This window comes from Gopherus evgoodei, chromosome 6 (genome assembly GCF_007399415.2).
Source record: "Gopherus evgoodei ecotype Sinaloan lineage chromosome 6, rGopEvg1_v1.p, whole genome shotgun sequence".
NCBI classification, from domain to species: Eukaryota; Metazoa; Chordata; order Testudines; family Testudinidae; genus Gopherus; species Gopherus evgoodei.
The window spans coordinates 112,027,851-112,044,555 of NC_044327.1; the positions used below are offsets into that span (position 1 = coordinate 112,027,851).

Below are 16,705 nucleotides of genomic sequence, written 5' to 3' on the forward strand. Positions count from 1 at the left end.
TCTGAGTTCATATGAATTATATAACCGGTCTAGAAAGATCTCACCATTGAGTATTCCTGACAATAGTCATAGAATCACTGTAGGACTGGAAGCTACCTCAATAGACCATCTAGTCCAGTCTCCTGCACTCAAGGCAGAACTAAGTAAAACTAGACCAGTGGTTCTTAAAGTGTGGGTTGGGACCCCATTTTAATGGAGTCACCAGGGATGGTAGACTTGCTGGGGCTCGGGGCTGAAGCCAAAGTCTGAGCCCCACTGCTCAGGTCTGCAGCCTTCAAGTTTTGGTGCCCTCAGGGTGGACTTTGGCCCTCCAGCCTGGGTGGTGAGGCTCAGCCTCCGGTCCCACTTCCCGGGATCATGCAGTAATTTCGATTGTCAGATGGGGGTTGCGGTGCAATGCGAAACCCTGAACTACAACATTCCTGACAGGCCTAACCTTTTCTTAAAAACCCAGAACAGAGATTTCACAATTTCCCCAGGTAATTTGTTCCACTGCTTAACTAACCTGACAGTTAAGAAGTTTTTCCTAATGTCCAAACTAAACCGCCCTTGCTGCAATTTAAGCTCATTGCTTCTTATATCCTCAGAGGTTAACAAGAACAATTTTTCATCCTCCTCCTTGTAACAACCTTTTACGTACTTGGAAACTGTTATGTTCAGTCTTCTCTTCTCCAGACTAAACAAACCCAATTTTTTCAATCTTCCCTCACAGGCCATGTTTTCTAGACCTTTTACCATTTTTGCTGCTCTCCTTTGGGCTTTCTCCAATTTACCCACATATTTCCCAAAATATGGCATCCAGAACTGGACACAATACTCCAGTTGAGGCCTAATCAGTGCATAGTGGAGAACAATAATTACTTCTCATGTCTTGCTTACAACACTCCTGCTAATACATCCCAGAATGATGTTTGCTTTGTTTTGCAACAGTGTTACACTGTTGACTCATACTTAGCTTGTGATCCACCATGATCCCCAGATCTCTTTCTGTAATACTCCTTCCTAGGCAGTCATTTCCCATTTTCTGTGTGTGCAACTGATTGCTCCTTCCTACATGGACTACTTTGCATTAGTCCTTATTGAATTTCATCCTACTTACTTCAGACCATTTCTCCAGTTTCTCCAGATCATTTTGAATTTTAATCCTATCCTCCAAAGCACTTGTGACCCCTTCCATCTTGGTATTATCCACCAGGGCCGCCCAGAGGATTCGGGGGCCTGGGGGTCTTCCTTTGCTGCCGAAGACCCGACACTTCAGCGGCAGGTCCCAGGGCGGAAGGACCCCCCACTGCTGCAGGTCTTCAGGGCACTTCAGCGGCGGGTCCTGGACCGGAAGGACCCCCCGCTGCCAAATTGCTGCCCTGAAGACCTGGAGGGGAAGAAGCTCTGGGGACCCAGGCCCCGCAAGAGTTTTCCGGGGCCCCTGGAGCGAGTGAAAGACCCCACTCCAGGGGCCCCGAAAAACGCTCGTGGGGGCCCCATGGGGCCCAGGGCAAATTGCCCCTCCCCTCCCCCCAGGCGGCCCTGTTGTCCAAAAACTTTATAAATGTACTCTCTATGCCATTATCTAAATCATCAATGAAGATACTGAACAGAACCAGAGCCAGGGCTGATCCCTGCGGGACTCCACTCGATATATCCTTCCAGCTTGACAGTGAACCACTGTAGGTAACTACTCTCTGGGAAGGTTTTCCAAGCAGTTATGCACCCACCTGATAGTAGCTCCATCTAGACTATATTTCCCTAGTTTATTTATGAGGAGGTCATACAGGACAGGATCATAAGCTTTACTAAACGCAAGATGTCCCACATCTACAGCTTCCCCCTATCCAAAAGGCTTGTTACCCTGTCAAAGGAAGCTATCAGGTTGATCTGAAGTGATTTGTTCCTGACAAATCAATGCTGACTGTTACTTTGGGACACTCCCAAAATAAAATGCATTTTTGGAGGCTTCTAGGCTTTTCTTGGTGCCATCGTCAGCATTTAACATGCACTGATGCAAGTGCAGCTAAAATTTTATTAAGATCTAGTGTTTCAAGTTAATAATAGCCATAAGGATTTAATTCTATTCTAGTTCACTATCTTGTAGAAACAAGCAAAGCCTAACAGTAACGTGCTGACAGAGACAAAACAGGTTTAGGACAGGGCAGTGCTGCCATTTATACATCACAACTCATATGCAAAGCTTTTTCAACAGCAGCAGTTTCTTTAAGTTATCAACCTTGGACTAGTGGAAAGTTTGGTGTATGAATTAACCTTTAACGAAATGTAAAGACTCCCCTTTTTTGAGGGCTTTAGATGGTCAACATCCAAATCTGAAAGAAACATTTAGCTTTGGGAAGCTGCACAGAAACAAGAGAGCTAGTGGATTAGAACTACAATGAATCATTTTGGAGATGGTGCTAGATCAGTGGGTCTCAGACTTCAGTACCGGTGACCCCATTCGCATAGCAAGCCTCTGAGTGCGACCCCACCCCTTATAAATTGAAATCACTTTTTTATACATTTAGCACCATTATAAATGCTGGAGACAAAGCGGAGTTTGGATTGGAAGTTGACAGCTTGCGAACCCCCAGGTAATAACCTCATGACAACCCTGAGGGGTCCCGACTCCCAGTTTGAGAACCCCTGCGCTAGACAGAGTAAGCATTTAATTACAAACATGTTTGCCAAACGTTTGATCTAGCATAAGTAGGAGCAAAGGAGCCTATGCCAAAAGGTGGATTTGCCCAATGAAGCTAATTTACATAAATTTGTTTATCAAAAAGACTGTCTTAAAGGAAATGAAAATCCTACACGTCTTTAAAGCCCTGAAGTATCAGCCTCACGAAACTGTAAAATACATTGCTGGGAGAGTTCCTCTAACTTGCAGAGGGAGTTTTGGCAGGAATAAGTGGTACCAAGGCATCATCATGCCCCTCTGCATCCAAATTTACCAGGAAAAGGTCCCAATTAAGTGGTGACTTAGTTGAGAGCTGGAATATTTAGTCCCCTTCTCCATTTCATCCTAAATTGGCGACTGTACAACCCCTTTGGCAACATGTCATCCTAGTAGTGAATATCCACTCTGTCTGGTTTAGTATTCAGTTATTTTTGTTTTGTCCCTTGTGACTAATGAGAATAAATTATTCCTTTCCTCTTTACAAGTGCCTCACTTCACACTTGTAGACCGTGATGTCTCTGGTTGGCTACATTTCTTAATAAAGCTCATTTTCAAAAAAAGTTTTTGTAACTAGTTGCTCTTCTCTCATTTGTTTAAAAACACAGTGTCCAAAACTGAATGTCATGTTTCAATATAGATTTAATCAGTATCAAGTGGAATGATTTATTTTCCTGTTCTCAAGGATCCATTAATGAAAAAAGGACAAAGGCAAAGATCTTAACAGGAATAGGAGATTGGAGTGAAGAAAGGAACACCTTAAGGAGAAAAATAATGCACTAGGCCAACCAAATCTGTAATGCAAAACAGAATCCTTCATAATGTTACACTCTAAAGCACATTCCATCATAATGAAGTGTTTAATCCCCTCATGCAATTTGTTACATAATTTAATCCATTATGTTCTTCTGATTCATCACCTTCAGCCTAATTATGTAAACTACTTAGTAAATCAGTATAAATCAATAAATGATACATCCGAATACTCTGAATCTCTCAGACCTGCTGCTCGAATGCAACTAATGCACAACATGGAACTGGAGCATAGCTGTGATCACCTATTGTCCAAAGACACATTTCAGCTGTCTCTGTTGGCCTTTTTATTGATATACCCAGGCAGAGTTTATCCTCATTAAGGAACATAAAGCCCTCATTTCCATTAAGTTAAAGGGGTGGTGAAAAGTTAGTAGATATGTGGGACATGAAGGATCAGAAAAGAAAATTTTAAACTGCCCCTTTCCCCAAAATGGAGAGCTGCTGTTTCAACTGCCATTTTAGGTCTCTTCTCACTTTTAATGCACTTTCTAATGAATGAGCTAAAACGGCCCTATCTAATAATCCAGATTTTCCTCCTCGCTCTGCTAAATTTTAAGACAACAAAGCAAGTCAAAAATGGCTGCTGAGGCACAAACTAGTGCTCTAAGGGCAGCCAGAATTCTGGGGTCTACTTTAAGTTGAAAACCTTACAGGATGTAAAGCACTGAGTACGATGGCTGTGAAAAAGCAGGCTTTAAAGAAATCTTAAAAGAAAGCCAGAAAAAATACACATACTGAATAGAATATTAAAGAACAGCCCTCCCTCCCTTTTCCCTCATGTTTCACTTATTCCACGAGGAGATATTTTCCATGCTAAAAGACTATACTGCATATATCTCACATTTTTAAAAGGCTTTTTAAAACAGTTTTAAAATTATGTAAAATATGAACTCATGAGCCATAGTCCAAGAACAACAAGCCACACCAAGGTACACTATTAATGACATGGTGCACTTCTCCAGATCAGCCTCTCAGTTTCCTCATTTGTCAGAGCTGCTATCCATTGAGTCGGCACTGAGACAACTTGAATGCATCTGCTAAATTCCTCACTACGTTTAATGGGGAATGAGGATTGAAAGCAGGGTCTTGCACGAGGCATAACTGGAGCCATATAAAATGGACTTGCCTCTGTTCCAACACACCCATTTTCCCTGACACCACTGAACGAGTATTTTAAATCAAGGGCTCGGTAAGTGAGCACACTGAACTAGTGAGAACACAGATCTTTAAATCATCAGTCTAGGTTTGTTCCATTCGTTTAAGATCACATAGCTGTTTCAGTGTTAGTATAGGACAGCAAGCGTCTTCCTGGTTACTAAACGTGACAGCTTGCAGAGTATCCCTCCAGGGCTGGGGAAGAAAAAACTGTCAGAACCCAATTCATACTATCATATTGTATTTGAAATCTACAAAAACCCTCAATAGAATCAGGCAGTTGAACCAGAACCGGATCGAGACAGTATTTTATCTGAACCAGAACTGAACCTGAATCATAACTTTGTTCTATCTACTGCACCTGAACCGAAAAAAAATTGGGTTACCGCTCAAAACAAAAGGTTCTGCAATTTTTAAGCTTCAATTTTTTTTTTAAATAAACTAGTGATCTTATTTTCATTATCAAATGAGAGAACAAAGTAACAAATGGGCATGTGATTGCTACCAGGAAGGCCTGTCTCTGTATAATGAGAAGAGAAAGAGACTAGAAAGAGGTCAACCCACAAGAGTAGGGAGGGAGAGGGAAAGCTCAAGGAGCTGCCTGTATACCATGAAGCCCAGGAAATAGATGAACAATATCTGAGACACACCCGTTCCCACCAGCCCCCAGGGAAAGAAGAGGCGGAATGATCCCTGGGCCAAGAAGTTAATCACTCTTCAAGCCCGAGGGAAAAGGTAATGGCTTCCCAACTCTTCTCCCTCTTAGATAGGCTTCCTCTCACCATTACCAATCCCTGGGGCAGTGCCTTCCTCCAGCTGCCCCAAACTCAAATGTATCCTTGCACCACAGAGGTCCAGTATAACACAGAAAATATTAGAAGAATGTGTTATTTTTGTTTGCTAAAACAAATTGTTCATCAAAATAACTGTTTATTTGACAACACAGAAACACTAGGAAAATACTCAAAGTTAAAAAAAAACTATCAAAAATCAAAATAGTTTCAATGTTAAAATTTCATCTCTCTTTTTTGGTATTACATCCACTGAGACTGAAATTTGATTTGAACCAGTTCAAAGTGGTAACTGAACTGGGTTTGGGTTTTTTTTGGTAGCTTGAACTGGAACTGAACCCGAACACACTGAATGCAACTGAACACGAACAAAACCAAAATAAATACCAGTTTGACTCCCTGAGTAGAAGAGAGTTTATACTGGATACAGTGGAGTTGATTCTAAAACCAACTGGCTCTAAAATGTAATTTTATTTAATTTACAATTGGGTAAAAAAATAGGACATTAGGCATATCTACCGAAAATACCTGTTGACATATCTACTGAAAATATCTGTTGAAGTACTTCAGTCGTATCTTTTGAATTATCTCAAATTATTTGTTTCAAAAGAAAAATGTGCATAGAAGTTCAAAACCCATATTAAAATGGGAAAAACGCCCACTTGAAGAAACTGGAACACACAGACTTAGATGGTAAGAAAGTCTCAAGTCATCATGAGTCATTGTCATCATTTAATTTCCTCACATGCAGAACAGAAATAGAATAGATGCAGCAAACTGAAACAGACCAAGTGGGAAGCACAGCATGACTCCATAAATACAGCCTACAGCAGTACTGTAGAACTTGGTAGAAATGGTTTTGTGCTGCCTCTCCCAAGACAGGATGATCCTCCCCCTCACTTGCAATCTTTAAAAGCCTTTTTTCTCATGGGATGCCAAGCAATGAGCTATTTCCTCATTTATTCATGAAATCAGTTTTCTATATGATATCAAATGGAAGGGTTGGAGGGACAGGGTTCCCCGTGATTGTAATCCCCTGTGCTCCTGTTAGTAAGTTAGGAAGTTAGGAAGTTTTCACAAGAGGAGAAAAAGGGGTGGGGGAGAGGGGAGTAAATACTACATTCACTTTTCTACTGAAACTGCAAATAAGATGAAGAGCTCTTCTGCACAGGCACCATTCTCAAATGCCAACCACAATGGAAAGCCCAGTACTTTAGGTTCTGTAAGGCTTAAACCCCTGTTGCAATATTGTCAATTCAAAGCCAACATCAAAGCAACTACCTTTCAGTTTGGCAGTGTAACTACACCAAACCTGCATGGGGAAAGCAGCTCCAAAGATTTAACGAAACACCATTCTTCTTGTTTGGAGCATGCACTACGGAATCTAGACATTCCAATGTGCCAAAAGTCCCTTTCCAAGGGAGCTGCCGATCAGCCCCGCAATCTAGATCCATGTCACCAAGTGGCCTGAAATTCTGAATAGACATTTTAAGTACAAATTGTAAATACGGCTCTGGAACAGAAAACAATTGTTTAACATGTAATGCGTTAGGACGAAGGGGAAGAGGGACTATTTTCAAGCTGATCCTTATTTGTTTTGTAGTTGCGGCTACCAAGGCAATTTGCAAATGAAATGATCTCTGTCTTCCTCATCCCTTGAGGACATTGAAACAAAGTTTTAAAAGTAGACAGACTTACGCAGTTTTGCCCTCGCTATCCTGTTTGGTGGCATTGGCTCCCTTTTTGCCCAGCAGCGAAGCCACTTTCTCTGGATCTCCATTCTCCACAGCTTGCAGCAGCCGGTCATCATTCTTATTCCACTCGTTGGTCTGCAGTAAAAGAAATATTTAAGCGAAATCAATGCCAGCAGTATTTCCATACTGCACTGAATGACTATGCATACATTTGCCACCTATCACAGTTAAAATAAAAGCCAAGCAAAAACCCACACACTCAGGAGCTGGCACTTGATAAAGATGCCGATGAATAACTTTAAATGGATCATGTGGTGTACGATTTCAAGGACTAGCAGCAGCTCAAGTCAGATTAGACAGATTTCTTTAAACTAGTGAGATAAGAAAGAGAGCACTGCAATTTTTTAGTTCAATCCCTGTCACTCAATCTACAGCACGTGGTCCCCAACCTTTTTCGTTTGGCAGGCACCAGACGACGAGCCACAGAGGACCACGGCAGCGGACGAGCATCCGCCGAAATGCAGCCGCCAAGCGACATCATCCAGAGGCAGCGGCATTTTGGTGGATGCTCGTCTGCCGGCCAGTACGCAGGCGCACTTAGACGCCCTGGCGGGCGCCATGGCACCCACAGGCACCACGGCACCCACAGGCACCACGTTGGGGACCCCTGATCTACAGCACAACACTTAAAGGAGAGTGCTAGTGTAGAAAAGTTGCTCTTTAAAACAGTACTACAGAACTAAACCATTTGGCCTCTCATTAAGGTTGATACCTGAACTCTTCACTTTTGAGTTCATTGTTTTTGTTTTAAAGCTGTGCTAGAGCTGCCAGGAGCTACCTTTTTAATCACATGATACATGAGACAAGACTACCTGGGATGCATACCCTTAGCTGATTCAGCAAACAAAAAAACCCTCCACATACCACCATTTGCCTGTAGAAATCTTTTCAAGTGAAGTGTCTTCTGCAGCTCCCAGTAGTACAGCAGACCAATAGGCAAAGAGGTTTCCCTTTGCAAATTATAACCACTTGTATTGCATTTTTATTCCCCTGCCACACGTAAGCCTCTAACTCAGAGAGGTATTCTAGCCCTACCTTGAAGTGAATTCCAAACACTGCTGCAGACAAGAGAAGCCCACCAAGTACTTTAATCTTTATCAAATAATTCATATAGTCCTCTTTCTGTGGATGGGTCTTTTCTCTGATTAGTGACAGAAGATTGCACATTCTGGATCATTTTAGGGTACAAAGACCACTTAAAAAACAAAACACTGAGTACCAGAGCCTCATTCCGTCTGCCTGAACTATGGATCCAGTTGGCCAACTGGATTACCCCCAAAATCTCTTCTGCATCCCTTCTAACCAGGAAGAACACTAAACTATAATCCCAGCAAGAGAATTCTGTTTGCACAGAAGTCAAAGCCATATTTTTTACTAACACTACACATCCAGTGAGAAAGCCGTTTAAATAGACTATGGCTGTTCCCAACAACAGTCAGCTCTTCAACACGAATGCTCTCAGGAGGTACTACATCAGAACTGGATTGGTGCCTTTTTGATAGGTGCTGAATCCATATTAGTGGGTCACTTTGAAAACCTGCAGCCTATGAAACTCTTAGGCATGGAACTCTCCACAGTGACACACAGGCAGTCATGGAGCCTAGTTTTCCCAACGGAACAGAAATATTGATGTTTCTCTGTTTACATGTGTACAAAATGAGTCAGGGTTCTCACTAATCTAAATTAGGTGCATGCAACACATAAAAGAACAACTAAACACATCCTGAAAAATGGAACAGGTGGAATGCTGGTGAGACAGATCATGTGCCTGCACGCATGCACACTTCAGTCAAAATTTTCAAAAAATACAGTTCAAATAATTTCTTAAGGGAACCGAAGAATCAGGTCTGAAGAGGACCTACAAGTTACTGGGAGTTGAAAAACCCCAAGCAGAGTGAGCAATTTGGATGGGCAAGCAGACAGACAGTATGTGAAGGGAACAGCAGTGGTGTCAAAGCAAAGTGGCAAACAGAAAAAGGCGGAAAATGCACTGGGAGCCTGTGGAGTGCAAGTGAGATGGCTAGTCCAACATATTAAGAATATAATATAATAAGAGGTGGGGCAGGGGCGGGGCCTAATGGACTAGATGAGCAGTGTGAGGTTTGAAGTTCAGCATGTATGATTCTTTGCTGTAAGTAGTTGGGAAGAATGTTTCTTAAAAGTGGCAACGTATTTTGTATGAATAGTTATTTTAAAAAGTTCCTGCCATTACAGCTATGTTGATAGACTGTTAGTGTAGATCATCACTGTTACTAACCACGTAAGGAATAGTTACAGGTGTTTATATTTTATTAAAACCCCTCTTCGCATTACAGTTTTTTAAAAGTTAATAGGTTGATTTTTAATAGCATACTGTATTTTTCATTTTTGACTATACTTTTGTATTGTTGTATGAAAAGGTTTCAATGATGCAGCCCTTGCGCCAATGTACTAGTCCTCATGTGGCCCTCGTGGTGATTTAAGTTTGAGACCCTTGGTTTACCGTGTGTATTTGACCGCAATTTGTGTTCAGCTAGTTTACTGGGTTAATTTACTCTTGCGGAGTGTTTTTACACAATAGGGAGAAAAAAAATTTTTTTTAGAATTGGGAAGTGTGATGGTAAAGTTACAAAAACTGGCAATGGAACTCCAAGGCAAAAGCAACACCTGCAAGTACACTTCATTAATTTTTTTTAAATGGAGTAGATTTTAAAATTGACAGAGCCCCTTTAAACTTGGCACGTTTCATGTCCTGAAATGACCAGTTCTAGTTCTCAAATATTGGAGATAAAGCTACAGAAAAAACATTAAGAGTAAGACTGTTACTGAAAATCCTTGGCAGCAGGAACCTTGATATAACTACAGTCCTGCTCAATAGTTTAAAATATAATCAGATCCTGCAGAATCAGTTAAAGAGGAGATTTAAATATTAACCTATAGCAAGTAACTAAAATTGAAAAGTTATTTGATTATATGCCAATGATTAGTTTGGCAGTATTGTGCCATATGCAAGTCACCACACTAGAACCCCAATACCATACACAGTTTATCCTATTCCTGATTTCAGTTATTTAATTTCTCCCTAGCATGGTGGTGGCACTATGATCACTGTATGCAAGAGGCACTTATCTCGTGTTCATAGTCACATCCATCATTAAAATTCCTGATTTCAACATTGCTGGGTCCTAAAATTATGTGTTGATATTTATCTAGTGTGAAAGATGTGCATGAAGATGTACATACCTTAAACTGGTAAAGCGCAAAGTGTTTTGAATCCAGCTCTTATTGTGTATAATGGTGCCAAGCTTATTTTAATAATAAAACATTGTGCACTATAAAGTTACTCTTTTAAAGGAGAGGGGCAGTATTTTATCTTGTAATACTCAGTTTTCAACCATTTTTTTCATAACACAATGTATGCACATATATTATAAAACTGAGACTGGAGAAGGACTGCATTGTTCACCTGATGGCTCCTATTAACAAGTGCAACTGCTAACGTGATTCTACCCTACCTAAAAATTAAACAGTCTTGAACTTGGACAAGTTAATTAATACACTCTCTCTCAGGGAGAATACTTATTCATGTCAGATTACAAAGATATCAAGATTACAAGGTTACTGACATACTGACTATTTAAAAAAGAAAAGGTAATTTTTCCTTTTTTGAGGAGAAGGAAGTAGATGGTGGAGGTAAAGTAGCAAGCTCTATATTTGGAGATCGCAGAACAAGCACAGTGAAAACAGCTTCTTAAACTAATTAATGCCTCTTCTTCTCATCCCTGAAACTATTCCTAGTTTTAGCATTCCTGAGTCATGGAGAGTGGGCCACTATACTAATCAGCTTGAATTAATTCGGCCAATTATATGCTTTTAGATTTTTAAAAATGAAACTATAACCATATTTTTGACACATATCTAAGATCATTTAATTTTTCTGGAAAACATAAATAAGAGCAACTTTTTAAAATAAAAATATATAAATTAATTTTCACCAAGCAATTTCAGAACATTAACTAATAGAGTTCTACCTTAAAAGATGTTCTACATTAAAAGGCTAACTATCTTATATTCTACCTGACTCCTTTGAAATTAACTATGTAGCAAGTAGTCCCTTCTCTATACTCCAGCATCAATTAACTCATTGAAGTTACAGTTAGGATACAAGGCCTATGTTTTTAAACTGGATCAAAAGTGACATTCATTTAAATGTAATGCAAATTATATGAATCTCTGATAGACATCAGCATATTAGCATAATGAAGTGATAGATGGTAACCATATACTATGCTACCTAAAACAGAAACTTGACACCTATAAAGTATACTTTAAACGATTTGGTTCTATTATTTCATTTAATTTTTTCCTCACCACTGTATGTAAAATCACTAATATGCTTAAAAATAAACAGAAAATGACCATGAAAATCCTCAAGATCTCTAGCTTAAGAATGAACTCCACCCCACAAACCATCTCTTTCCGCAGTCAACCCACCGCCTCATGTCAAGCCTTGGAGAAGAGAAGTCCAGCAGCATACCCTGGAGGTCACCATACGTGGGATCTGATAGACTAATGGGAGAGCAAGTCAGATAATTTTGGAGTAAAGGCCCTCAGTGTAAAACACTGCTGCTAGCCAATTTGCATTGAAGCCTGTGGACTGTAAGAGCTGAGTACTTCATATAACCAGGACCCAGCCATTAACTGGCACCCAAGGCAGATCATGAAATACAGGTCTCTGAACAGAGGCCAAGACATTTTCCACTAAGTACAATTTATGAATCTCTTGAAGGCTCAGCCTGTGGACATTGTAGTAACCAATCAATGACCATGGAAACATCTGAAAGGAAACAGAAAGCACTTTTGATAACTGTCACTGCCTAGTTATTCAGAAGCTGTCAGGAATCCAATAACTTCAGCAACAAATGGGAGGTAAACCCACCTCCCTCCCTCCAGGGTGCACATATGGTTTCTATCTTTCCCCTGCCCTCTCACCACCGTATTTCACTCACTCTGAGTGCTCTCATTCCTGTCTGGGTTGAGTTTCATCCAGCTAGCCTTCATCTATACCCAAAATCCCCATTAGATACCAGGCAAGTGATTCCACCACACTAGCAGAAAGGAAGAGATGTTAATGTAAAGATGGGTGTCAGCACCCTGCTGAAATCACAGTATGTCCATACTTCCTCATGGGACTCCCCTATAAACACTGAACACAAAGAATGGCAAGATGGAATCCTGGGGGAACCCTGTATAAGAGCCTTCAGGACAAAAGAGAAAGGCCTGACCCAATATCCATTAGAATCAATAGACAGACTCCCCTTGATTTAAATGTGCTTTGGATCAGGGCTTAATTCTTAATGCCTCAGTTCTCCCAGAAGGAATGGATTGGAGCCACATGTCCACATTCACATGAACAAAAAAAAAAGTCTGTTCTCAAAAAGGGTGTGGAGCATTGTGCTGGCACAGATTTGTAGTTACAGGATTGAAATATGACAATGAGTATCATTTAACATTGCCACTCAGACAACTGCAACAAATCTTGTGCAAAATATATCATGTAAGGTATCAATGGAAAATTTATGATTTTCTAAATAAGACTGTCCTGTTTAAATCCATGTATCATCTCTGTATCTGAAGCTATGAATATTGGCTATAAATCAGTATCCCAAATGTGTTTTCTCCTGGAGTAACACCCACCAGATAAAAATCTACATTGAAGCCAGACAGCTGTGTGTTGATGGCCCATTAAAGACAATTAACTCTCACAAAGGGCCATAGAAGAAACTCATCCTGACCAGTAAGTCTTCCTGTGGAGGCCTTAGCACAGATATGGCCAATGGCTGCCCCTGTGAGTCAGCATACCATGTAAGGTCATGTGATTTGTTCATGTGACCTTGGACTCCATCTTGTGCCAGTAACTTTCCACAGACAGGGTTTAGAAGGCCTGGTCTATGTGAATAACGTAGCTGAAGTCGACGTACTTAGATCCCTATCAACTCTGCCTGCGCCTCTCGCCCCGGTGGAGTACCGGAGTCGACGGGAGAGCACTCGGCGGTCGATTTATCGCTGCCTGTCGATTCTGCGGGTAATATATACAAGCCCTAAGCTTTGTTTGTGACACTAAAATCCCAAGCACATGGCAGAGGATATAAAAAGACCCTTGAAACATCTCCATGTTGCCTCTTTCCTGCTCTGAGTCTTTGGACTGTGGATTTACAACTAAAAGGAGCATATTGGACCATGGACTGAGGGGCTTTCAATCTTTTGGAAGTTACCAGAGACTTTACAAGACAGCAGTCTATAACATCACTGCACAAACCTGATACAAGAACATGCATCATATACATACAATAATAGTAATTAACCATTTTAACTCTTCTTTTCTTTATTAATAAAGCTTCAGATTTTTTAGTTACTAAAGGATTGGCATCAGCATAATTATTGGGTAAGATCCGAGTTATATATTCACCTGGCTATGTGGCTGATCTCTTGAGATCAGAAGAGCACTTTGATTAAATTGGTTTTCAATAGCCATTCATCATAAAGTTTAGTGTATGGGCGGTGAAATAAGGGCTGGAATGCTTAAGGAGACTGCATTTTGGGACTTCTTGTTAACCAGTGTGGTGAGACAGAAGTTTACTGTTGTTACTAGCTTGGGGTCATCTAATGACAGAATAACCACCAGTTTGTGGTGAGTCTGCCCTATTTCTCAGCTGTTTGTCCTGAATCTGGTGCACTCAGCTGTGATAGTTCAGATTTTTAATCACCATGTCAATTAAACCTGCTCAGGTGATTGCCTCAGGGCAGTTTTTTGTAGCCCCAGCTATAGGGTAGAAGGTGGTCAAACAAGCGGGACATTTTGCCTTGCCTCACCTCATGAAGGCATGGACAATCCCACTCCATTAATAGCTCTCCCAACACTTATGTGCCAACTTTCACAAGAACTAGATCCAACATATAGCCATAGCACTTAATTCCCCTGATAACTCCAGCCCTTAAGGGATGGACTGAATGAGCCAACTGGCTTTCCCCTGTCTTTAATTTTGGTGCCTTAAATTTAGTGTTTCACATCACGACACACTAATCTGAAGTAACAGCTATAATTAAAATGTACAGCATGCTTCTAAATAATACCCTATTGTTCAGCAATGCCATGGGTAACCTGGAGGGGTTTGTATTTGATTGCGATTTCCAAAAATGGTCCAGTATTGTGAAAGACTTGAAAACGTGTGGCTTTCTACTCAAATCCAGTACTAAGGGATAGCACACTCACCCCAGGGTGTGAGGTCCTAGACTCATTGCCTCCTTCCCCCTGAACCAGACTCACTCCAATACACCATGGCTACCCAGACAGTCCTAGTGCCACTCACGAGCAACAGCAACCTCTAACCCACAAGCAGCCCCAGCACAATGTACCCCTCCAGGAGTTCCCTGCACCCATGAGCCGCAATACCCACCTGCACTTCTGCCTCCACTTACGCTTTCAGTAGTGCCCACAGCACCAGCTCCCACTGGCATGACCCCCATCCCTAATTTGGCAGGACAGTCCTGAAATGCAGGTTCAAGCCCCAGTTCCGGGCTGAATGACTCCAGGACAGGATTCCCTGCAGCACCACGCTGCACCTGCCTGAATCCCAGGGAGCCCAGGCTGCTCTGGGGAGCCCCAGAGTACCAGACTCTCCCACCTGCCGTAGGCAGCATATCCTGGGGGGTGGGCATATGGGCCAGGGGCTGCTCTTGGGCCCCCTGCCCAGGGCAGGTGGAGGGCCCAGAGCTCCCCACAGCAGCCTGGGCCCCCTGGGTAGATTTTAACACTGCACAGCTCCAGCTTTTGGCCTGGCCAGGGGGCGGATCCTCAGGGGGAAGACAATGAGCAGGGGACAGGGCCACAGAGAAGAGTGGGGCTCCTGCATGTGTCTCATTTTTGCATTTTGAAAAGGTGAACCCTAGTTCACCTAGTTCCCACCTACCCAACTACCCTTCCAGCCACCCTCAAACATTCACCTACCAAGTTTTGGGCAGCTCCATGACCTATCACAGCCACTGTTCAAGGTAAGGCATGTTGACTATAAGCTTAAATTTATGCTTGTGTATTTTCAAATAACTTGCATATAAGTTAGCACATTAAGTTATCTGAATGAGATCTCCCAGGAGGTTAAAGCATGTTGACAGGTCAGGGTCTGTGAGAAAGCTTGCCCTGCTGTTGATAAACAGGACTTCATTCACCAATAGTGCTGTTAATCTAACACCTTCCTGCAGCAATATACATACAGGAATTTTTTTAAGTGATGTTTATGGCTAAAAGCAAATTTGTGAATATGCAGATTAGCTAATTGAATAATTTGAAAGGCCCATCTCATGAAGCTGCAAAAAAAAAAAAAAAGAAACACCTTAGCAATGTGAGTGTATAAATGAAACTTAAGTTTGCAGGATGAGAGCCTGAAAAAGCCTGTGCATGAATTCTGGTGCAAGAACAAATCACTCTCTACTTCAGGCAGTGTGCCAACCAGCTACCAACAGCTTCCTTTTAAACAAACTTAACATTCTGTACTGTGACAACGGTTTACGTACCTCTGAATGCCTGAGCTGATCAAGTGTGCATTTCAGCGTAATGAAACAGATTCAACCTTCTATCTAGGCTTTTCTCAGACTATTTTTTTTAATTTCCAATGCATTTTTCTTTTAGATGCACTTCTAACAAATATTATAGTAAAACTGAACTGGATACTAAAACATTAGGCACTACATACCAAGAGACAAAATAACATGGATACGAAGCCGATAAAGTCTAGGTTTTGGGTAAAAGGGAGTTTTAAAGTTTTGCCTAAAAACTCTAATTCTTCTATTTAAGATTTTATGGTCTTGTTATGCAGAGGGTTGAGCAATCACACCGCCTCACTGAAGCAACTGGGCATGATAGCTGCCTTGCATTCAGGCTAAATGATGGAACAATTACATGCCACTTTGTTTAGCAATAGTTGAAACAATGTAAAACCACTGCCTGAGGATCAGACCGCATGTGGGCAGTGGTTAAACCATGTAGTCCAGGGGGTTTCCCAGGCGTCTGATAACTAGTGCTGGGGTTGGGGACTGATTTGACTGCAGCTGTGTCTGTGAGAGAGAAGCAACGGAACCACCATAGAAGCACACAGAGAAGGCAGCAAGGAAGCCACAGAGACGCACTGGTAGCATGATCATCAGAAAAGCTAAGAGAGCTTTTGGGTAAAGTGCTGCCTTGAAAGAGGCTTGAAACTGTGACTAAAGAAACTGCCTCCTGCTGTTTGATTCCAACTATATTCAAGGTTGTACTTTTTTGAAAATAAATAGGACTGTGTCAAAAATACCAGACACCATCAATTTCTCTTCACAGAAACATGCAGAACCTTGGGGGAGAAAAATCTAACCACTCAATCCAACAGGGGTAACAGGATATCATCAGTATAGGGTTTTCTTATTATACAACTATATTCAACACAAAACCTCTGGAACCCAGATTGTTTCCACCCTAATTATCCAGAACTCTCAAAAAGAAAAAAACCCAGTAATAATGC

General features: G+C 41.4%; 1 protein-coding gene across 6 annotated transcripts in view; it reads right to left on the reverse strand.

Annotated features, from left to right (window-relative positions):
* RAI14 (retinoic acid induced 14) overlaps nt 1–16,705 on the reverse strand; it is a 138,835-nt gene that overhangs the window by 48,036 nt on the left and 74,094 nt on the right. For all 6 annotated transcript variants that reach the window (XM_030566970.1, XM_030566967.1, XM_030566969.1 and 3 more), the window contains one exon: nt 7,120–7,250. In XM_030566970.1, the coding sequence (XP_030422830.1) occupies nt 7,120–7,250 (131 nt within the window). The remainder of the gene's footprint in view (nt 1–7,119; nt 7,251–16,705) is intronic.